Genomic DNA, 24,258 nt, shown 5'->3' with positions numbered 1-24,258 from the left:
TTGGGCATATATACCTTAAAAAGTGAGTAGTTTGGGCAATTTTTCCTATATTATTATAATAAGTCTCTCCGTTAAAAAGATTCCAATGGCCGTCATAATCTTACTCAGAAAAATTTGGTCAACGAAAAAAATTTAACTGAGAAAAATCTGGGTAAGACTAAAACATCTCCAAAAATTAAAATAAAAATAGCATTAAATAAAAATAAAACCCTCATGTGTATTTTAACAATTTTATATATATGCATCAACAAAATAAAAAAATGGACTCGATTTAGGATTTCGGTAAAAAATAAAAAACTCCAACAAATATTACAGTTCAACAAATTTGAAATTACGCCGATCATAAAATCTGAGGTTTAAAATACGTAGAGTTTGATTTGAATTTCAGTCAAACTTGTGATTTAGAGCAACTACAACTACTTAACTATTTGGAGTCTTAAAGTCTAGTATAAGGAATATGGAGAAAAAAACTACTCCGCTAGTATCCTAATAATTTCTTAAATCATTAAAATCCACTAAGATCTTTTTCCAATTCTTTATCTTTAGATAACCTCACTCATCGTCTAACTTTTATTTTATAATATATATTTAAAAAAAAACACTTTCTCTTTCTTCACTTTATGTAATAATCTTACTTTTTAATGATAAAATATTGTATAAGGAATGAATATAGAAAATGTTATTGGGGGATTAGCTATTGGTGTCTTAAGTTAATAAGATTCAATATTTTATATTAAACTTAGAAAATAAACTAATAAGCGGTTGGAGATGCTCTTGGAGCTCACTACCACCTTCAATCAGGCCTTCTATTCTTAGAACAGTTCAAGAACTCAAAAAGAAGCGCGTTCCATGTCAGCAAAAATTAACATCTATTACTCATTCACTAATAGAAGTTTTGAACTAGAAAAATTGAAAGTTTAATCACTTGAAATACAAATTTTTTTAGTTCATGGATCCAAAAAATAAAACGTCAATAGTTAAAGGATTATTCAATTTATTTTCCCAATATTTATTTTGAGAAAGTATTATTTTTTATAAAAGAATAAAATGAAAACAAAATATGCAAAGAAAATAAATAAAATATCCAAGTCAGCCTGCATAGAGATAGAGATAATATAAATAGGCGAGATGCAAGGGGTCGTGACTCGTGAGTGAATCAGGACAACACATCTTCAAATCAGTGTCTTCTCTAGTCACTCCTTATCAATCTTCGACACCCCCCGATCTACAGGTATTCTTCTCTCCTTACTCTTCCTTCAATCTCTCTACTTTTACAATTATACACATACTTATTGCTTTAATATATTTATGCTTTTAATCTATTTTGCTTTGTTTTATTAGATCTATACAATTTATTTTAACTTGATCTCATTTTGAAGTTCGTTTCCATGTGTTATGCGTGTGTTTAATTATTCGATTGTGATGCTTTAGATGCTGAACAGTTACAGTTACTCGATCTGATTGATTTTCAAGTTATTCTGTCTTGTGTGTTTAGTTTCTTAAATCGTTATCGATTTCTCAGAAGGTTTTCTATTGTTAAGCAATTGGAATTTATCGGTCATGTTATTTGAAGTTTGATTAGCTTCTCGTGAATTTAGAGAATTGTTTGTTGATTGGATCTGAATTGATTTGGTTATGATAGGATGGTCAAGCATAGTGTCGGTTTTATTGTTTAGCGTTTTTTTTGTATGTTCGGGGTTAAGTAAAGATGTAAGGTTGTGTCTACTTGAATGGGAATGGATGAATTGGTTATAAATAGAAATGATACGCTAGCTAGCGGAAGTGAGTGAATGTTGTAATAAAAGTTCAATTTCGTATCAACAACTCTAGCAAACAATGAACTAAATAAAATAGTTGCTAATTCTCTTACATTAATGAAAGTATTTCCAAAAACTTTGACTAACTTTGTTCAACTTTTATTGTTATCCTGTTTTTAAATTATTAAATGATTATGACGCTTATTTTAGTAGCCGGATGCGCACTAAAATTGTACACGAATATGGTGCCTATATAAATACATGAAATGCCGTTCAACTTTAATGAGAATTTGTGTGAATACAACATGACTTAATGTCATGTGTTAATGACTCCTTCATTGACTTTTGTTGCTCATTTCTGCACATGAAGCTCGTTTTGCACATATTTCGCTTACTATAACTTACAGGTATTTACTAATAATTGGAATCGTGGTGATGTTGGTAGTGTCAATGTATGTTGATATATTCCTATAGTATTTACATTCTGCAATGGTTACCTGGTGGTCTATTTTCCGTATTATAGTGTCCGCTTTCTGATTTTAACCTTTTTAATGTTTTGGGAACATAGCAATCATCAATAGTATTTTGTTGCAGCTCTTTAATGCATCAAATGTCTTAATAGTCATGTATATATTAATACAGTGTCAATTTCATTTACTCTAATGTTTCCACTTATGTAATCTTATATTACCATAACAATTTTTTTTTTTTTGTAGTTAATTTAGTGCACAAATGGACACCAACAGGGGCCAAAATGGAATCCAACTTTTGCTAGCTGCAGAACAAGAGGCTCAAAGCATTGTTAATGCAGCCAGAAATGGTAGTTGTGATTTCTTAGTTGTCAATTCCTTTCCTGAATTTTATATCCTTATGGATGTTTCACTTTGTGTTCTTGTTTGAATATACAAATTCTTTTTGGAAGTAGAGTTAAAATAATTTGTTTTGCATTAAATTTTGTTGTTTATACATATCAATTGTAAACTGTGTAAGTGCAATTGTATTACTCCCTCCGTCCCACTGGGATGTTTACGTTACTATTCGGCACGTATTTCGAGACTTCTATAAAGTATAGTTTCATAATGTTTTTTCAAATTTTTTTTTTTGAATAAAAGTTTAAACATAAAACTTTTATTCAAAAAAAAAAATTTTTAAAAAATTATGAAACTATATTTTAAACGAGCATTGAAAAGCGTGCCGAAAAGTAACGTAAACAATCTAGTGGGACGGAGGGAGTAGTACTTATTGTTGCTAATATTTATGGAAATCCAAAAAATATGCACGGGGCAGCTGTGATGGCACTGTGAGTTTAATGCTTGCTTGCCTAACAAGAATTATGTGGCCACATGGGGATTATTTAGCACAAAATTTCTTCTTTCTTGTTTGGCCATTTCCATGTCAATTACCCTGCATACTGCTAACTAATGATTTCTAGAGCACAATTATATTCAGGTATATAAGCCCCACCAGAACTTTAGTTCTTCCTTATCCAGGCATACCCTCCTGTGGACTAAGTTTTGCATTTTACCTAATATTCTATGCATTATTGTTTTCTGCATTACTTGTAGTTTACAAAAAAAGATAGCTTCTTCTATCAGCATGCACTTATTATTATCACCGACTATGTCCAGTAGGACCTAAAAATAATCCTATCTATATAACCTCCAATTCACCACGCATCAAAAGGCCCTCCTATGCAGCCTTCGTTACTCAGCGTTATCCGTACATTACCAAGCTACTTCCTACCCTTCACTTAGGTTTGAGATTTTGGAAGCATTGTCAGTGTTTACACTGAACTTTGTTGCCTTTTTTTTATGTGATCTTCTTGGTAATGTGTTGGCTTGTAGATTGTAGCTAAAAATACTTATTTCTTATGATATTGATAATGATGATATGAGCACGAGGTTAGAGTATTAAAAGCCTTTTTAGTTGTCCATCAGGTTGAAGGGTGGAATTAGTAGATCTGATAATTTGCTCAATGTAAATCATCTTTTCTTTTCAGTTTGTTCGTTAATTTGACGGGGATTCTGTTTTAGTTTTCTTTTTGGTTCAGTTTAATGTTGCATGCTTATAAAATCATGTAAATTGACTTTTGAATTTGAATAATTTGTTTTATATATTGACAAAGAAGTATATATCCGTTTGAATGAATTGGTGAAGTCTATACTAGCATTGTACATTATCAACAAGAATAAGTAATTCTATGGCTTTATAATGTAGTAGATCATCGTATGCATTATTGCCTTGTTGGTAATTGCTCAGACTGATTCAAAATTGCATAATCTTGGCTTCAATTTCAGAAAAATTGGCTAGACTTAAACAAGCCAAAGATGAGGCTGAGAAGGAGGTAGCTGCATTTCGTGCTCAAATGGAACTTGAATTTCAGCAGAAGGTTGCAGAGGTGATTTAATCAACTATTCCACTTCCTCTCTTTTTTTTTCATTATTTTTACTTTTTTTAATGGTGAAGGGGGAACTATTAGTTTTGACTGTTTCTACTTCTCTGTCCTTGGTATGTTAATTTGGGGATTGCAATCAACATGCGGCAAGTTTTAGTTAGTTTGAAGTAACTTGGAATACATACATATATATATATGTGTGTGTGTGTGTGTGTGTGCTAGCTATATCATAGCATAGGTATAGGTAGTTTGAAGGGATCATGCCTTACAACATCCAGTAATAAAGTAGTATCTTTGTCAACCCTATTGTTTGTTTTGCTTATAAAAACTCTTGAATTATAGTTGAAGTATGTCCGTGTTTGATGATGTTTGAAATAATGGTCGTTACATGAAATGAATTCATTTTAAGTCAGGTTGCAGATTATTTATGTCCACAGACACACTCACTTGCATGCTCACACACACTTACAGAAAATTTGATACTAGTTTCTAAAGGAAAAGTCAGTATGTTTGAGGTTTACATATTGACCGTGCGGTATGTCTCTTCTATCTTTTGATAAACAGAGTAGTGGAGATTCAGGTGCTAATGTGAAGCGTCTAGAGAAGGAAACTGCAGCAAAGATTGATAACTTAAAGGCTGAAGCTTCACGAATTTCACAGGATGTTGTCCACATGCTTTTGAAGCATGTGACAACCGTAAAGAACTAAATCCTTTTCAAGGATCTGAGGCAGGAGTTCTAGATCTCCCCAGTTTCCTGTTTCTCTATATATTTGTAGACTGGTGAAGAAATGGCGAGTTGTATCCTATTATTTTATTACTTTCATGTGGTTGACCATGATTGTGTTGAGATAAATATCAACTTTGTATCTATTCAGAAATGTACTAGTGGAATCCCCATGTTCTAAATATTTATCCGACAGAGAATAACAGCCCATGTACTTGGCTGGTTTCATTGTTTCTTTCTATCATGTTATTTTATTCATCTTTGTTGATGTTTGCTGGGTTATTTATTTTCTGCTATCTACATTTGTTCAAGTGCTTATAGATGCCACAACTAAGCCTTGTGGATGTAATTATTTTTTCCAGAATTATGACGTACTACTGTTTGTGTTCATGTTGGTTTAAGGTTTACTTGAAATTTTTGGAAGCAGCCTGTAACTTGAAGTTGTTGGAAGTGGCCGGTAATGAGTAATAATCTGTTTTGTTCATTGTTCTATTTAAGGTTCCAAGAGCCAAATTGCCGTTGGTGTAGTATATAATCTTTGTTCAGTTTAATTTGAACAAGCTCCTGAAATCTGATACATTGAAAGTTGGAGATGTAATAAACAGGAGACTGGTATTGTTACCTTAAACCTTGTCTAGTAAGTGAGCGACGAAGAGTTGTGTAAACATGTCTTTATAGTAGTTACATTATCGATCACTATCAAAGCTTGTTCATTCAATTGGGTGCTGTTAAATATTCAGTGACTTCTTTGTTTTGTTGTGAATGTGACCAACTGATGATGTTGATGTATATTCTATTAAGCGGTGTTTAATTTTCGGTGGATTATTTGTTTTATTCTGTTTTGTAGCCAACGGACTGATAATTTAGGTATAACTATGCCTTTCAGTGAAATTTTTTGCTAACACAAGTATGATATGTACATCATAAACCCACTTTGTTTTGGGAAAGTTGGTTGTTTATCTAACATGGAACCGTGTTTTAGGAGTTCTCGATATCAAAGGTTGTTTATCTAATATAGAACCGTGTTTTAGGAGTTCTCGATCTCAAACCATTGCACCAAGCTTCTTATGAGTGCTGCTATCAGCGAGAACTGGGAATGCGTGGAACATTGGATCCAAATGAGAGTAGCTATCAACTACTAGCACATTCTTCTTGCAGAATGGCCAAAACAATAATGAGATTTTGTTACCAAAGTAGCTGGCATTGGTCCCCTGTTTAAAACCCAACGGAAATATGTGACATAGGGGAGGGGGTAACAAACAGTAATGAGGTTCATATAATAAAACAAAAACATTACACATTACAGACATTATGGACCTCACTTTGATAACAAGGGGCCTCTGCGAGCAACCTGAGGAGAAAGACATTAATTGTCAAACAGGATGAGATCATGGAAAGTTGGCCTGGAGTGAAACAACTTGACATGTTTTTCAAACTACATTTGCAGTTTAATAGTTCATTGTCATGCATACCTCGAGGCATTGTTCCTCAAATCTCGTATCAAGTCTATAAATCTTAGTCGCGGACATAGTGAAAGCCCGTAACAAGAGCACATGCAATATTTCATATCGGAATCAAGTCTATAACTCCTAGTCTTGGACATAGTGGCCGGTCATAATAAGTAACAAGAGGAGAATGTTGAGGATCGAGTTTAGCCACATTCTTACTATCTCGACCGACGTTCCAATTTAATGAACACCTAATTTTGGAAATGTCGTATATGACCAGTAATCTAGTTTTGTACATAAGGCTTGTAAGGGACAGGCGACATGGGCAAATGTCAAAATCCAGTAAGGTAAGTATAGGGTTGACAGTAGACAGTAGTACATAAAACAAGGACCACAGTTATGAACCTTAATAAGGGTAGAGGTGTGTCAAAAATTGAGCTGGTTTCTCAAGAATACTTGTTTGACAGCCAGTTTGATGGAGAAAGCTAGACCCCGTTTGGGTACCTTTAGTTAGCCTGGTCAACATTGTTCACAACTTCATGTTTAACTTATTTTAATGTTTTGACAAACTTTAATAATAGCCCCGTTTAGAAAAAATAGCACATAAGTACTACTTTTTGGTGTTATGTTTCATTATTGTTCATGCTTGACTTGTTGTCACAATACTCTGTTTTCAATTATCCAAAACCCTCTTTTCTTCAAAATTATTAGAAGATCATTCAAAATAATAATGACACTTTTATGCAGCAATGTCTTCTAAACTTATCCTTTAATCCTTAAGCTAACAGATAAACACTCATGAGTCAGACTCATTGCCAAAAGAGAGCTTAATATACCGATAAGGTATTATACGACTAAGAAGACTTTCAGATGGTTGATCGAAAATGAAAATCGAAAATAAAAATGCAAGTCATTCAAATGAAATAGATAGAGTGCGATAAGATAGTTAAAGTGGTAGAGCTTGTCAGTTATCATCGTAGGATATGGATCGATTTTTACTTGTTCGGGATTTTTGAGAACGGATACTCATTTATAAGTCTAATTATTTAAAAAAAAATGAAATAGATGAAAATGAGATTAAACGCAATCAAGTAGCTAATTAAACACTAACAAGATTCCAATTCTTAGTAATCGAAATTATTAAATTATCATTAAATACCCATTAGCCCAACTTTTGCATAGTAGATTTTACTTTTCAGTAGTAAAAATAAAGGGCGGCAAAAGATTTGAAACTTATTGATGTAATAACAAAAATTCAACATTTTAAAACAAAACGTTCACAAGGATGAATTATTTACTTGGTATTTAATTTTCACTGTCTTAACTTTAACTTTTAATTGGGCCGCACAAATCCAAAGACTTTCTTCTACGGCTTTTATTACCCTAATTTAAAGTCTTATCGAGTGGGCCACCTTGAATTGTGAAAGCATGAGATACAATTAACTTGGGCCCAAACCTTGTTTTATTCACCTGAATGTGTACTTTATTGTCAATAATCTTATCATAAACGAGTAATAATTATAACAAAATAAAATAATAAAAATAGGTGAGTGCTTTACACATCCACACATACGTATACAACGAATGTATGTCTTTGCGTGCCTCCAACTTCGTTTTGACTCTTCACAAATGAATTGGTAAACAAACACCCCCCCCCAGGAGTCGCTCAAATTCTATGCCGCCCTCGCACCATCCATATAGATAAATTATATACGTATTTAGTATTTAAAGACGTATTGATCGTATAATTTCTTAATTATATGTAAAAATTAAATGAGATAACTAATTTAAAATAGAGGGAATATAATTTATTCTGTGAGCTAAATTTTAGTCACGTTAATCATATTTTTGGGTTCGAAAATCATACTAAATGAATTTCTACTTCTAGAGTACTTTCAAAATTTTGATGAATCTCTTCGAAAACAAGCTCGTAAGGTTAACTCAGATGGTTAAATAGAGGAAAATTGTTCTCTTGGTCGCAGATTCGAATTTCACGTGAGTAGAATTTATGATTATGTCTTCTGAGTCAGAGTCTGTCAATTTAATACAGTTTATCTTGGTTCACGTGGTTTGCAGACTATTGTGTGAGCCTGTAGGGTATATTGTTATACCCTACAGGTTCTATTTTATTATCAAAAAATTTACGCACACAAATATCATTTTACTACAAGAAAATATATATACATACGGATTTCATTTTATTATCCATAAAGATATAAATCGGATTTCATCTTATTATCAATAAAGATATCAAACCCCTAAATTTATAAATATTCAGAAACAATTTTGGAACCGCATATTTCAAAAATTATACACACCTGGGAAAATTGAAAATTTATTCATACTTTTTTTGCTAAATCTTGCGAAGTAAATTTTAAATCCATCAAATTAGGAGCTAAAAAAGTGGGTCATTTCAGGCACCTCCTCTTTTAAACAAATAGATAGTTCTATAAGCACTACACAAATAATCGTTTAGAATTTGCTCACAATCGTTTAGACTTTGCTCACAAATAATCGTTTAGACTTTGCTCAACAATTTGACTTTGCCACTCTTCCCTTAATATATACACACAAACATTTTCACACCCATTTTTACCCTCCAACCTATACTTACATTCATTCATAACAACCTTCATCCTCTTCTTCCTCTATGACCTGATATATATACACACAACAAAACCACACCTATACATACATATATATATATATATATCAGCATCATCGATATATATCATCAGCATCATCAATGGCTACAACTCCGTCACAAATGCACGAGCCGAGCATAGATACCGATAAGCTCAGCTACGAAATCTTCTCTATTCTGGAAAGCAAGTTTTTGTTCGGTTATGACGACAGAAAGTTATGGATACCGAAACAGATTTCTCCGGCGAATGATGATCATAAGGCGCCGGAAGTTGTGCCGGCGGTGATCGGAGATGTTGCGGCGAGTAATTTTAAGAATCAGAGAGGTAAGGTTTGTATTTTGAGTATTGATGGAGGTGGATTGAGGAATATTATTGCTGGAAAAGCTTTGGCGTATCTTGAAGATGCGTTACGGAATGTTTCCGGCGATTCCGACGCGAGAATTGCTGATTTCTTCGATGTTGCTGCTGGAACCGGCGTCGGAGGTATTTTTACGGCGATGTTGTTCGGGACGAAGGATGATAACCGTCCGATTTTTTCGGCGGATGACACGTGGCGGATGATGACTGAGCACGGTAAAAATATTTATGGTAAAGGTAAATCGGAAGGTAAATTGCTGAATCGGATTTTTAACGGTAACGGTAACGGTAAAGTTAGCAGCACGGCAGCGATGGAGAAAGTTGTTAAATCGGCGTTTATTAGTGACGGAAAGTGTTTAACGTTACGGAACACGTTGAAGCCGATTTTGATACCGTGTTATGATTTGTCCAGCTCAGCACCGTTTTTGTTTTCGAGAGCTGATGCGATCGAGTCTGACAGCTTTGATTTTCGCCTTTGGGAAGTGTGTCGTGCCACGTCGGCTGAACCGGGTTTGTTTGAACCGGTGGAGATGAGGTCGGTCGATGGCGCGACACGGTGTGTTGCGGTGGATGGAGGTTTGGTGATGACTAATCCAACGGCTGCTGCGATTACTCATGTGTTGCATAATAAGCAGGAGTTTCCGTTTGTCAGGGGAGTTGAGGATATTTTGGTGCTTTCGGTTGGGAGTGGCGTGGTTCAGGAGAATTTCGAGTTCGAGGAAGTGAGGAAGTGGAAGGCGAAAGATTGGGCGAGGCCGATGGCGAGGATTTCCAGTGATGGTTCGGCTGATTTGGTTGATCATTCGGTTGCGATGGCGTTTGGGAGCGGTCATAGTAGTAACTACGTTCGGATACAGGTAAAATTTGCATATATCTTAGTTATTTGTTAGTAACATGTTTAGTAGTTTTGATTGTTTGAATATTTTTGCTTGAGATTAAGTATTAGATGCTCATACATTAGACTATTTTTACGTAGCAAGGCGTAATCGAGTCTAATATTATGTCGATTTTAACTAAAAATGTTTAAACTCGTGCGGGAGTTGAATACAAGTCAAATATGATCGTTTTAGGAAGCAAGCTCAAAGGCTGGACTGTTTATGCACTTGGAATGCTGTAAGAGTGAGTTACTGGGATAAGTAGTAAAGTACTTGTAACATGTATGGAGGTTGGGCAGTCAGATTGTGACTTTGGTTAAAAGACCGAATTATTTGCTAAAGATTTTAGTACTATATTAAGTTAATAATGAGTTTGTCTTGAATTGATTTGGACGTTTTTGGGGTTTGTCATATTTTGCCACTTGGATTACATAAAACAGGCTGGTGCTTGGCAGGAGAGAGAAAGGGGTTTATGGGTCTTTGCTTAGTAGGATAGGAATGTTTGTAGTGTATAATTTGCCCGTGCATTCTTGGGTTCTTGAGTTGTGTGAAGGAATTTGTGGAGACAAAATAGCTCACAGTAATCAAATACCCCGTCCCTCCCATTTGTTTACACTTTCTTTTTTTGAATGTCCCATCCAATTGTTTACATTTCAAAACTTTCCAAAAATAGTAAGGTTTTTATAATTTTTAAAATAACTACATCCACTACTTCTCTCCACTATACCCACTTTATACATATAATATTAATCGGTCCCACTACTTTACTCACTTTTTTAACTTTCCTCCACTATTTTATCATTTTTCTTAAACTCCGCGCCCCACCCAAATGTAAACATTTGGGAGGGACGGAGGGAGTATATTGTTTTTAGGCTCCTTTGTCCCTGCCTCTCTTCTTGCACCAACAGTCACATTGCTTAGCTCAATAAAATGAAAACACACCATGTTCTTAAGTTGTTCATTGTTTATAGACTTGAAGTAGATTTGTCTTGTGCTGCATGAATGCATGATTGCTAGGTAGTTAGAACTTAGAAGATTCGACTGTTACATTTCTATCCCAAGAGAATTGGATTTTTTTCCCAGGATCTGCAATGTCTTTTAAGTTTTAACAGGCATATAATAGAATGTTTTGAAACAAAATGCAGCAATAACTTACAACGCCACTAGAAAATAATAGTTGCTTCCAATGTATTTAAAGGATTCTCTTTCCGCATATTACGAGACCACCCTGCAAGCAACAAATACATAGCAAATTACTTCAGTTCAATACCCCCTCCCCCCTCCTCTTTTGTTGCTAGTTTAAGAAACACACCGTATAATTTTTTAATCTTGCAATTTGTTTAGTTTATCCCTTCGAATTATTATATTCACAAAGCTTCTAATTCTCTTTTTCCTGTTTATAAAATATTAAGGTGGGAGACAATTATTTTGTGCTCAAGTGAGCATGTGGTACCATGTCATTTTCAATTTCTTTCACCTAAAACAAAACATGGTAATAGTGCTATTTATGTGGTTATTGTTTTTTCCTTCTATCCTGTAATAATTTGTTTGGCTAGGCCAACTAACTGGTTAAACTTTACCATGAGTGCCAGTGTTTTATTGTTATGGATAAGCTTAGGAAAGACAGAGTTTCCATAATTAGCTACTGTTTTTGTATGATGATGCACAAGAAATATAGTACTACTGAGGTAGTATGGTCATGTACCATAAAAAATCATGCTGACAATTTGGACCAATAATAGTTTCTTGTATGTTTTACTATTGGAGTGTTTTTTGCCTTTTTTTGCTAATCTTTTAAAATTTAGAGTACTGTTCTTGCGTCCTTGTGTCGACTTTTAATACCTAAAACTTGTGCATGAAATGTGCCTTTGTATTTTTATAAGACATATGCTACATAAAGAGTATGGGAAGCTTTAAAGAGGAAAATAAAAGCCTTAGCAAAAGATTCTGTAAAAGTTCTCTATATCATAATAAGTTTGTAATCACTATGTTGTTTTTTGTTGGTTTTAGGCATGGAGTGGTAATTCATATTCTTTTTTAGTTCTATAAACTTCAATTCATGATTACCAACTTTTTTATTTGTCAAGCTTTGAATTTCTTGCAAGTGCATTGGATCTTGGCATATTTTTAATTTTGATAATATGAAGACTGATATGAAGACTTGTATGGCAGGCAAATGGATCTAGTTTAAGTCGTTGCAGGGCTAATGTGGATTTCGACCCTAGTCCTAAAAACTTGAGAATGCTGTCAGAAATAGGTGATGAAATGCTGAAACAGAAAAACGTAGAATCTTCGCTGTTCGAGGGTAAGAGGATTGGGGAGCAGAGCAATTTCGAGAAGCTCGATTGGTTTGCAAGAGAGCTTGTATCAGAGCATCAGAAGAGGAGTTGCAGGATAGCTCCCACTGTTGCTTTTAAACAAGCAAATCAGAAACCTACTTAGCAAGATTCTCAAAAACTTTCAATTACGGTACTCTTTCTATTTTTAAATCATTTTTCATACTCAATTTTACACCATCACGGCATCACATATTCGCATAGTATTCATAGTATCATGTTACGCCTCTTTACTGTTCCTATATGGGTAACATCCTTATCAAAGAGACGGACCGACTTCAAACTATCCTTTCCCATTACATATTTAATCACAGGGGAAACTGTTATCATCTAGTTGTGTCTGGTGGGCTCCTAATCAATTGTCGTTCTCTTTGCCGTTTTCACGGGTCGAAAGATATAACAATTAAAATATAGATGTGGTGTTAAACATAAAGGGCATAGGCTAATCATATCTTATAGTAGGTATATAAACAGGACCTGATTGATAGGAATAAGCTATCCCCGAGGTGAGATTCAAGCATCTTCCCTCTCCCTCTATGGGTCTCATTGTCTGAAGTTTGATAAAACTTAAAAGTGTTTGCTTAACATTTTAGGGATGATCAAAATGTTCATATACCACACATATTGAAATCTCCCAAGATACCACAATTTAAAAGTAATGGCAAGGGAGCCTTGTTTACACTTGTGAGAGAATCATATCTTGGTGGTGCCCAGGAGACAAGACACAGACTTACTTTTGCTTCCTCAATAATGCCCCATATGACTTTATAAATAAAGTTCATTACTTTCCTATTCAAGCTTCCAGCTTTGTGTCCTGATATACCCGGTTTAGCTTTAACTTTATCAATGTCATCTGTCACTGATAAATTCGAGTTTAGTTATGTAATTAAGAAATAATACCTCTTCAATAAAACTAAATGAAATTTATATACTAGTAGTAATTGTTGCACCTTGTGAAGTCTAATAACTTTGTATCTTTTATTAAGAAGTACCAGTGACCAGTTAATAATCAATATGGAATATATTAGTGTATCAGTTTCTAATAAAGAACAGAAGGCCTTGCATTGCTCCTCTTTCTCATCATTCTTTTTTCTAATTTTTCAAATATTTATTTAGGGTAGATAGTAAGTTGGTGCATGGGTGAATGATTACGAATGTTTTGATTTCATTGAAGATTCTGGATAAAATTCACCTGTACCATTACCTACCAAAGTCAGCAAAGAGATGGTTGGTCAAAAGCCAATAATTTATACCAGTGATTTTATTTAAAAGAAGAGAAAGTAAAAACATTATGTCGTGACACCAACTTCAAAAAATGTAACTTTGCTCCTTTTGGCAGTGAATTACCTCCACTGAGTTCACTTAATCACTTGTAAGTACTAGTAATAGTCTATAGTTAAAGAATGTTGAATTTAACATAGCGGTGATTAAACTTAAGGTTAGGATGGTTTAATGTTAATTTATCTCTAGCGTTGTAGCTTAGTGAATATTTTTCGTCGCGAGATGTGAGACTCAGCGGAAGCATGCTTGCCTTTTGTGAATAATGCATATTCTTTTACCCAATGTTAGTGTTTTGGAAAGCTGCTCCCTTGGCATGCTTGCTAAAGAGGTTTTGTTATGTGCAGGTGAGGGACAGATAATATTGTAAAAATGGAGAAGAAAAGAAATTATATTAGTGAAAGAGAATACAAATGTACTGAAAGATGGAGAGCATTAGGTGGGAGGTACACTCAACTGCAATTGTAAAAATAGAAAGATGGGATGTGATGTTAATGGATGATCTTTGTGGGGATTCTTTGCCTATCAGAGTACAGGCAATTGTTATGTCCACTCCACTTTTTCACCATGTATCAAATAGATCCAAGAGGATGGAGAAAAACTAAAGATAGATTGAGATAATGGTGAATACTAGTTCAAGGTCAAAAGCAATGAAAACACATCATGTAACATTTGAATGAATTCATATTGAATTATGAGGGCTTGTATGCTGAGAAAGTGTACCTCTTTTTTTCCTTCCATTGCCATCTTGTGTTCCCTTAGCACAATAACTTTTCCGTGAATGCTTGATCATATCGTAAACTATTATTTCCGAATTTAAATATTTTACCCGAAACTAAACGAAATGACATATTTTGCGGATGGAACAAAAAAAAAATACTGTTTTGAGTCTCTTATGAACCTCTCCTCGATCATTATTGCCGATCACTTCAGTTCCTTAACTTGTTTAGATGCTAGCATGAATTGATTAGTCGATTAGTTAAAGAGACAAGAGGATTTAGGTAATGAGATAACAATAGATTAGTTCATACTGTAGAATGTAGATACATAACACAATCTACTTGTTTATGTTTAGACATTTAAGTATCTCTTTTAAAGCATGATTTTGTTCTTTATCAATAAACAAAGACCTAACTTTGCAATGGAATCTACTTTTAAGTCTATAACCAATTGAAAGTAACTAATCCTTATGCTCATTCACACTCCATTCTTGACTTTATATGGATATGTACATAATATATATCTTAATTACTAAATTTATAATTGAGTGTACGCAAAAGCTTTCAACCCAACTTGTGCTTAATATAATTGAGGGGATAATGATGATTATGACTAGTAGGGTTTTTTTTGGATTATCTTCTAAATTGTTTATTTGTTCTAAACAAATACAATTATTTGGAGTAGTTAATCCAAGAGCAACGGCAGTTTTTTGCACAATTCAAAATAGTATTGACTTATTACTAGCTTTATGTACATAAATTTTCTGCTGACAAGATTAGAATTTTAAATATTTAGGCAGAATAGCTTAAATATAAATTTTTGAAATATCCATGTCAAATCTAATGATATTGCCCGGGTTCGCAATTGATTAAAAAGGGGATAGCTATGTTTTTGGTAACAGGTTCGAATCCCCACGGGAGGAGAATTTAAATTTATGATTATGATTCCTAAATCAGAGTCTGTCACTTAATTGCGGTTTATCTCGGTTCATGTAGGTTTGCCCAGTACGCACCCAAAAGGTAGCGGTAGCGGTTGCGGGTTAATTACGATAAAAAAAATCTAATTATATTTATCCATTTACGAAAATTCTAATTGTCATTAAATAATCGAACCATATTACAATTATTAAATATTTTATTATATTGTTAGATTATAACACTGTTTGGAACTTTCTCGAATACCGAACTATTTACTTGACATGTTATCAAAATTGAGTCTTCATAGTATTCGAATTCGATCTATATCACCCAAAATTCTCATAATAAATTTATTATTTATTATGACACAAAAAAATGAATGCCTGCAATTATGAGTGCATTGTACGAAAAAAGCAAGTCATAATTTGTAGACATAATGATATAAAAAGGGTGAATTAAGAGAGAAAGCACTAATTTATTATCGGTTGAATGCTAAAAACAAACAACAATCCTCGAGAATGGCACACACATGAATTATTAACCCAACAGCAACAGGGATACAATACCATTCATGAATTGAGAGGAAAGGAATATAAAGGCCATGAGAAAAGAGACAAGCCATACTCATACGCTGGGGCTTCCACGTGTACAATCAATCTATTTATAAACCACCAATTATTATAGTTGAAAATGAGTCATTATCACTAAATAGACTTGTTAGGAACACTAATATTATCGTTGTTGATAATTACGAATGATTGTTGTTTTATTACTTCAACTGGGGAAGGGGGGATTGCTTAGTTTTTTTGCCAAAATATCCATTATATTTTTAAAAAAATATATTGATAAATATTAAATGGGCTGAATTTAGTTGCAATGGCCCCAATGACAGGCCCAATAAGGTTCTAGTCTCTGCTTAACATTTTTTGATGTTTGGGTTTTGGACGTGCCAAAAATAGCCCAATTATCTTGCTTAATGTTTTGGTTGAGTACTATATGAGTACATAATCAATCTTATGAAAATTTGGGCTGCTTTTATTAGTCATTTCACTTTGGGTTTATTTTCTTATTTTCTTCTGCAAGTAAGCCCAAGAGAGCTTCTTCTATATTTTTCGAGAAAAGAGAATTCCATTACACAATTGAAATATGAATAAATAATAAATTGTTTTTATTCTTTTTATAAAATGATACTCCCTCCGTCCCTCCAGGTTCTTTATATTGGGGGATCGGAAAACATTTTAAGTATTCCGTAAAATATGGTTTACTAAATAATTTTAAATATATTTTTTCTTTTAAAGAAAAATATAATATTTAAATTTTTTTACAAAAAAGGAAAATTTAAAAAATTAATTATAAAACTATACTTTATAGTAATCTTATAATGAGTGTCACGAGGAAAAAAGCAGGTAAAGATATGATTGGGACGGAGAGAGTAGTAATTTTATACTCCCTCCGTCCCACTCGATTTTTACATACTTTATTCTCATGTTTGGCACACACTGTAAAGCTACTATAAAATATAATTTTATAATTTATTTTTAGAATTTTCTTTTTCTGTATAAAAATTTAAACATTATATTTTTATTTAAAAGAGAAAAAGGTATTTAAAATTATTTAAAGAATCATGTTTCACGCAAGTCTTAAAATACGTGCAAATTCACGTCACCCAATATATATATAAATAATTTAGTGGAACGGAGGGAAAATAAGCTGACAAATTTTTGTAGTAGGAACGAAGGGGAAAAGTTTATTAGAATTATGTAGACAGAATAGTCAAATTACAAAAACAAAGTATGTTCTAATAAGTTCTTGTTCACTAGAATTCAGTATTTTTTTTGGCAAAAGGCGGATTTATTATTCAAACTTTATGTTGGATACACTACTTTATTTTGTCTCTAATAAACCTTCAGTCAAAGTACGATCAGACTATATATGAGACACATGTGCAAACTCGTGTGCCGGCATATTCGCAGATCGTTTGATAAAATATAACTTAACGTCATTATAATACCTTAAAACATCTCTGCATTCCTCAACCACCTTACCTAATCAGGATCTCATGGGGACTCCGGATTAGCTGAATCACTATCTGGCAATCAGATTTCACGTAATTGCATACCACTCCATTTCTTTAGCCCAACTTAATGCCTCCTTGATTACTATTGCCTCTGCCAGGATTGGATTCAATACCTCTGCTTCAGTTTTTGACTTGGTTAGGATTAAGTGACCATTATGATTTTTGACAATAAGACCCATTTCGGAGGTTTCTGGACTTGCAAAAATCGCTGCATCAACTGTAATCTTTACTTCATCAAATTGTGTCTTTGTCCAGCATAATGCACCATCACCTGCAATTGTAGGTGTGAGAGGTTCATCAATACCCCGACTCTGAGTATTTACAACCCATTGTGAAAAATATTCTGAAGCATTTCCAACACTTGTCATAGCTGGTTGCGCTTACCATTCCATACAAGATCATTTATGACCCTCCAAATAGATCATCAAAGGCTAAAGATCTTTCCTTTATTCTTGATCGATTGTCCATCCATTCAAATTTAGTTTTAACCGGTCTGGAAATTCCATAATTTTTTTCGTATTAATTTCTGGATAAAAAATCTTCCAATATACAACAGCTACTTTACACTGAACTAAAGCATGAAATTTAGACTCAACCCCAATTCAACATATTAATATTTATCAAACAAACAGATGAACAAACAACTTTTTAAATTATTTCTTTAACGACTATAATGAAATTTTGAATTCCTAAATGAGTTTTTACACGTGAAAAAGACCCTAATTTAACTGTAAAAATAATCCAGTAGTAGCCATTTCACCTTTTGGAATGATTTGTCTAATCAAGTTGGACAAAGCATGTTACGAATTCCATCACCTTTGTTGAGTCATCATTTCAATTTATCTAGTGGGAACTGGGAAGTGATTTTATTGACTTGACTTGTAAACTTTTTTATAATTTTATTCCACCGGAAAAAATAAACTTATGAGCCTACTGGGCTGCTTTTACTATATATATAAAAAATAACAACTTGACACTTTCTTCATATTTCATAATATATCTTGTCTGTTCTTTATGTGATCTTTATTTGACTTTGATGATGGTAGCGTTTAGAGCTTAAGATTTGTCTTAGGTCCTGAGATTATATGATTGAGATGATTATAACTTGTATTAAGTTAAGTACAGTCTTTATCCTAAGTCATGCACTTGATTAACCCTTGGATACGTTTATCAATCAGCTGAGATAGAGATTGCAAACAAAATCAACTCACGTATATTTTCGTTTTGGCGTGGCAGCAGTTGAGTTTTGTTCCTATTACCGCTAGCAGGTGTGTTTAATTAGCAAAAAAATATAATATAAATTCAACGTACATAACTATATAAATATATGTAGGGCTGATATTTGATCGGTTCGGTCAGTAACTAAATTGAATTAATCAAAAATTAAATTGTTATTTTTTATAACGGAACCGAACTTATTTATAAACCAAATTGAAAACTGAACCTAATTATTTCAATTTATTCGGTTTGATTTATGAAAATTGAAATATTAAACTATGTACGTTTATTCAAACACCTGGCACTAAAAAAATGAATATTTTAAGAACATATTTGTTTTACTAAAAACATAAACAATAATTTCAGATACAAGAAGACCAAAAGATATATCTATGGTTGGTTTTGATTTATTAGTAAACACAAAGTTTTAATTCGTTCGAGGTTTTCAAAATTTTCACAAATGATTATTAATTTATTAGACAAGTTAAATATGGTAGATGCATGAGAAATGAGAAATTATTTAATGGACCGTTTGGGAAACTGGATTTCATTTGAAATTCCGGATTTGATCAAATAAGCTGTTTGAAAATTTGGATTTAATTTAAAATCCAGAACATTCAAATATAAGTATAAACATGAGAATTTGAAATGACGCCTCAAATCCTGTTATTCAAAATTACTCTTTTAAAATAAAATGTAAGTTTACAAACACTCGCTAGAAGTTCTCGTGACTTGGCCGTCTATTGGGTGTTGTTAATGTTATCCTACTCGACCGTAAAATAACTGGTTATTAGCCGTTAGTTGATAGAAACATCTCTATTAATGTTTATAAATCATAGCATTCGTTTTTCAACCCATTCAGATTCATTACAAGGACAAATCAGCTAATTAGATATATCATCAAACATTCTAAAAACATGCATTACCCGTTTAACCTCACGATTCATGTAAATTTTTGATAATTGGGAAGTCGTAACTACGCACTCGCTTATCTTGATCAAAACTACAAATACTTGACAAAAAATTTGTATGCAAAGTCTTGATGCCGTAAATCCATCTAAGACATCAACCAAATGATGTCAATATAATACAATTGATCTTAATTTGTAAACACCGTTTGTTCAATACAAATTTTCTATTATTAACGGGTCAATATAACTTATCGTGAATCCAATCACACGTGCCCCTATCTACATGTTAGATGAGCCTCTTCCACCTCTTTCACGTGTCATGTATACAAAGTTATAAAAGTCGGTCTTCCATCAATTAACAATAAATATTACAATCAAATTGATTAATGGCGGTCATGTTAAATCTAATCGTCAACATCAAGTCATTATTTCTAACATCGATCAGAAATCTATTTATATCGATCAATTTTGTGGTCGAAAAAAACCATGTTCTTGCTTGCAGTGAAACAAGTGTAAAATATTACTCTTTTTCCCAGAAGAGCGCGTATTAGAAGTAAAATTGGATCTTACTTTTAACGTTTAAAAACATTTAAGTGCAATAAGATTACAAGAATAAGGACAATTATCTTACTTAGGCTTGTGAAATCTTAGATGGTGCCATTTATTTATCATGAATTTCATATTAAAAAGACATATAACTTAATCATGACGCAAATTCTAAGCAGTATATATTTTTATAGGAATACAAACAAGGCACAAAGGTAAACATAGCATAGACAAGTATAGTGCATAAATTCTGACTGCTTTGTTGTCTGTATACAAAACCCTAATATTCGATTTGTGTCCTTATATTCGCACCAATAGGGTTCATTATTTCCGTTGCTTAGATTTTGACTGTACGATAACATCATAAAATTATTCACTGAATATATCTTAATAATATTACGTTTCACTGATAGTCCTCTTTCGTCACATTATTGTCCTTCCAAAACAGTAACAAACCAATTTAAAAAAGTATTTTATACTTCCTTCGTTCTGTTTAATTTTTTGCGGTCAAATTGACTCAATTTTGACTGAAAATTTCATATAACATATAATTGAAAATATGTATAAAAAATATATCACTAGAAAGTACATTTAATATACTTTAATATGCAATTTTCAGTTTTTCAAAATAATAAAATAATGAGTTTTTATTTACGGTCAAAGTTGAATTAATTTGACCATAAAAAATCAAATAAGACAGATAATTTGGGACGAAGTGAGTATTTAAAATATGATATTTTGATTAAAAAAAACCCAGTGATGAATCATGATTTGGAGCTAAAAGTATTTGTTGCTGATTCTTGAAGGGAGCTAATATATACACATAACCTTATTGTATAAGTGCACATTTTATTGATATCAAGATCATAATATCATCATGCACATATTTAACTCCAACATTTCTTTATGTTTAATAAAGATATTTTGATCATAACTCCAATAAAAATGAGGTATCTATACTATAATATTATAATCGAAATGAGATATAATTTGATTCAACTGTTATCCCCATTTTGATAATTAAAAATAAATAGTGTTTTACATTGACTAAATTACTAAAATATTAGATAGTGTCCTTAAAAATACAAACAAATCTTCTATTTAATTATAATTATTTTAATATAAATCCATTATTATCATATACATTTATATGAAATTATTAAAATTAATATTATAATATGATTAGATCAATAAAATTTTAAAAATATTTATATATTAACGGAACTGGTGCATAGAAGGGGTTTAAGCTAGTATATAAATGTAGGGGATACACTTAGTGCTGGCCACTTGTGCGGTCTGTATGATTCGGGCCGGACCGCACATGGGTTAGGCAAATCTCGACACTAAACCGCCCTTGAAGAGTCGCGCGTCGGACTCGGACCGGGTTGAATGATGTTAAGTTAACATGATGCACATGGTGAGGGATGTTTTTATATAATTGATTGATTCCTGGCCATTGAATGTGCAAGCAGAGACCCAGAAAGAAACAATTGATCTAAATCTTTTGAGGGGGAGAGGGGGGCAGATTGGTGTTTGTGTAACTTTTGATTGACAATACGGGACAATGTAAATTCTCCGGAATTAAGGTACCATATACGAGGACCCCCTTCATGATGTTTGTAAATTGTAATCATTCATCTCCTCCAATCTTCACACTGTGACACTGTAGTGTTTTTACTTTTGTTTGACCAGCAAAGTACTTCAACTTCGCAAAATCTTGGACAATATATTTTATACCCTATTTAGTATGTCGGGTAAGAAGTTTATAAATCGAAATATACATGTTATTTTCAACTGATCGTAAGTTTTTTATAAAGTAACTAGTCAAGAAAATGAGCTTTTAATTTGGTTACAAGAAAGTTGATGAAAAATAAATTATATAAATTTAAGAGGAAAATGATAATATATCTATCAAGAAATTCTCAGTAGAACATCCTTTTTAGTCTATTTTTAACTGAACCATGCCATTTTTTTTCCTTTTTCTTTCGTTTTCTAGAAGTAAAATAAAAGTATCTTGAAATAACCAATTGCCCTCAACGTTGTGTACGGTACCAACAAGATTTTATAGTTTTCGATAAAGCTGTTCGCAAACCGAGCTGTTCGCGATCAAACTCGTGCTCAACTCGTTAAGGGCTCGGTTCGACTCGGTTCGTTAAGGGCTCGAGCTCGACCTCGAACACAAAAATGTGTTCGTTAAGAAAACGAGTTCGAGCCGAGTTTTTGGCATGTTCGGCTCGAGCTCGGCTCGAGCTCGGTTCGACTCGAGCTCGAAAAAAAATTTAAAAAAATATTTTTTATATATTTAATTATTATGAATTTTTATCAGATTTTTTATAAATATTTTTAAATTATTGAATTATACGAATGTCAAACTATATTTTGAAAAAATTCAGATATTAAAAATATTTTTTTTAATTTGATATTTTAATAATTAACAAGTGATTTAACTACTATTTGTAACTAGGGGTGAACGCGGTGCGGGCGATGCGGTTTTTTCCTCAAACCGCAAACCAAACCGCATATGCGGTTTGCTCAAATTTCCAAACCACAACCGCACCGCGTACCCTCGAAAATCGCATAAACCATACCACGAAAATGTGGTGCGGTGTGGTGCGGTTCACTGCGGTTTATACTTTACAAGTTCAAAAACATTAAATAAATACAAACTTAAATTTAATCAAATTTCTGAAAATAGTTTTAGTCAATCAGAATGCAACAACTTAGTTCACTAGTATAAATACTTGGATTTTGGTTTTCCTAGTGAAGAAATACAAACAAGAGATTGTGCAGTCTCTTTTTTATTTGTCAGAAGATCGGGTGGTCCATTTGAATTCCTTAATGAATTTAACATATAATTCTAACTCAATAAGGATGTTATGGCCATATGGTGAAATTCAGTTTAACTAAGAACATAAAATGGTTCTTTATTTTACCCGATAGGAATATAAGTGTGTGTATATATATATATTTATAATATATTAAATATTGCGGTGCGATACGGTTTGAACCACATTTCAGAAATTTAAAATCACAACTCGCACCGCACCGCGCGGTTTATTAAAAATTTAAACCGCAACCGCACCACGAAAATTAAAAACCGCGTTTTGCGGTGTGGTTTGGTGCGGTGCGGGCGGTTTTTGCGGTTTGTGCGGTTTTCTGCTCACCCCTACTTGTAATTAGTATTTATTTCCTGATTGGTGTTTCAATTTTTTAAATATTTATGAATGATGCAACCGTACGGATGTTAATATCTATACATTTTACTGACATGATAAAAATTTTAGAAAATTTATTTTGTTTGTTATTTTGACAATCAACCAATTTTGAACACTACTTGTAACTAGTGTTTAGTTTCATATTAATGTTTCAATTTTTTAAAAAATATTTATGAATGATCCAACCGTACGGATGTTAATATCTATATATTTTAGTGACGTAATAAAAATTTTAGAAAAAAATAAATTTATTTTGTTTATTATTTTGACAATCAACCAATTATTTGAACACTACTTGTAACTAATGTTTAGTCTCATATTAATGTTTAAATTTTTTAAAAAATATTTATGAATGATCCAACCGTACATATGTTAATATCTATATATTTTAGTGACATGATAAAAATTTTAGAAAAAAATAAATTTATTTTGTTTGTTATTTTAATGATCAACCAATTGTTTGAACACTACTTGTAACTAGTGTTTAGTCTCATATTAATGTTTTAATTTTTTAAAAAATCTTTATGAATGATCCAACCGTACGGATGTTAATATCTATATATTTTAGTGACATGATAAAAATTTTAGAAAAAAAAAATTTATTTTGTTTGTTATTTTGACGATCAACCAATTATTTGAACAGTACTTGTAACTAGTGTTTAGTCTCATATTAATGTTTCAATTTTTTAAAAAATATTTATGAATGATCCAACCGTACGGATGTTAATATCTATATATTTTAGTGACATGATAAAAATTTTAGAAAAAAATAAATTTATTTTATTTGTTATTTTGACGATCAACCAATTGTTTGAACACTACTTGTAACTAGTGTCTA

The 24,258-nt window shown here is 32.5% G+C and overlaps 2 protein-coding genes across 2 annotated transcripts; both read left to right on the top strand.

The window, feature by feature from the left end:
* The first annotated feature begins 1,099 nt into the window (after positions 1 to 1,099).
* LOC141697207 (V-type proton ATPase subunit G 1-like) lies at positions 1,100 to 5,145 on the top strand. Its single transcript, XM_074501485.1, has 4 exons — positions 1,100 to 1,231; positions 2,474 to 2,577; positions 4,055 to 4,155; positions 4,717 to 5,145. Exons 2-4 carry the CDS (start codon positions 2,490 to 2,492, stop codon positions 4,858 to 4,860), a joined length of 333 nt encoding a protein of 110 aa, XP_074357586.1. The 5' UTR covers positions 1,100 to 1,231; positions 2,474 to 2,489; the 3' UTR covers positions 4,861 to 5,145.
* Positions 5,146 to 8,811: 3,666 nt separating this feature from the next.
* On the top strand, positions 8,812 to 14,554 carry LOC141697274 (patatin-like protein 6). Its single transcript, XM_074501561.1, has 3 exons — positions 8,812 to 10,184; positions 12,375 to 12,671; positions 14,164 to 14,554. The coding sequence occupies exons 1-2, from the start codon at positions 9,072 to 9,074 to the stop codon at positions 12,642 to 12,644; spliced, it is 1,383 nt and encodes a 460-aa protein (XP_074357662.1). The 5' UTR covers positions 8,812 to 9,071; the 3' UTR covers positions 12,645 to 12,671; positions 14,164 to 14,554.
* The last annotated feature ends 9,704 nt before the right edge of the window (positions 14,555 to 24,258 follow it).

Source organism: Apium graveolens, chromosome 11, assembly GCF_009905375.1.
Source record: "Apium graveolens cultivar Ventura chromosome 11, ASM990537v1, whole genome shotgun sequence".
In the NCBI taxonomy this organism is placed as follows: domain Eukaryota; kingdom Viridiplantae; phylum Streptophyta; class Magnoliopsida; order Apiales; family Apiaceae; genus Apium; species Apium graveolens.
The sequence above is the reverse complement of the archived record's forward strand: the minus strand, read 5'-3'. Positions and strand labels throughout refer to the sequence as shown.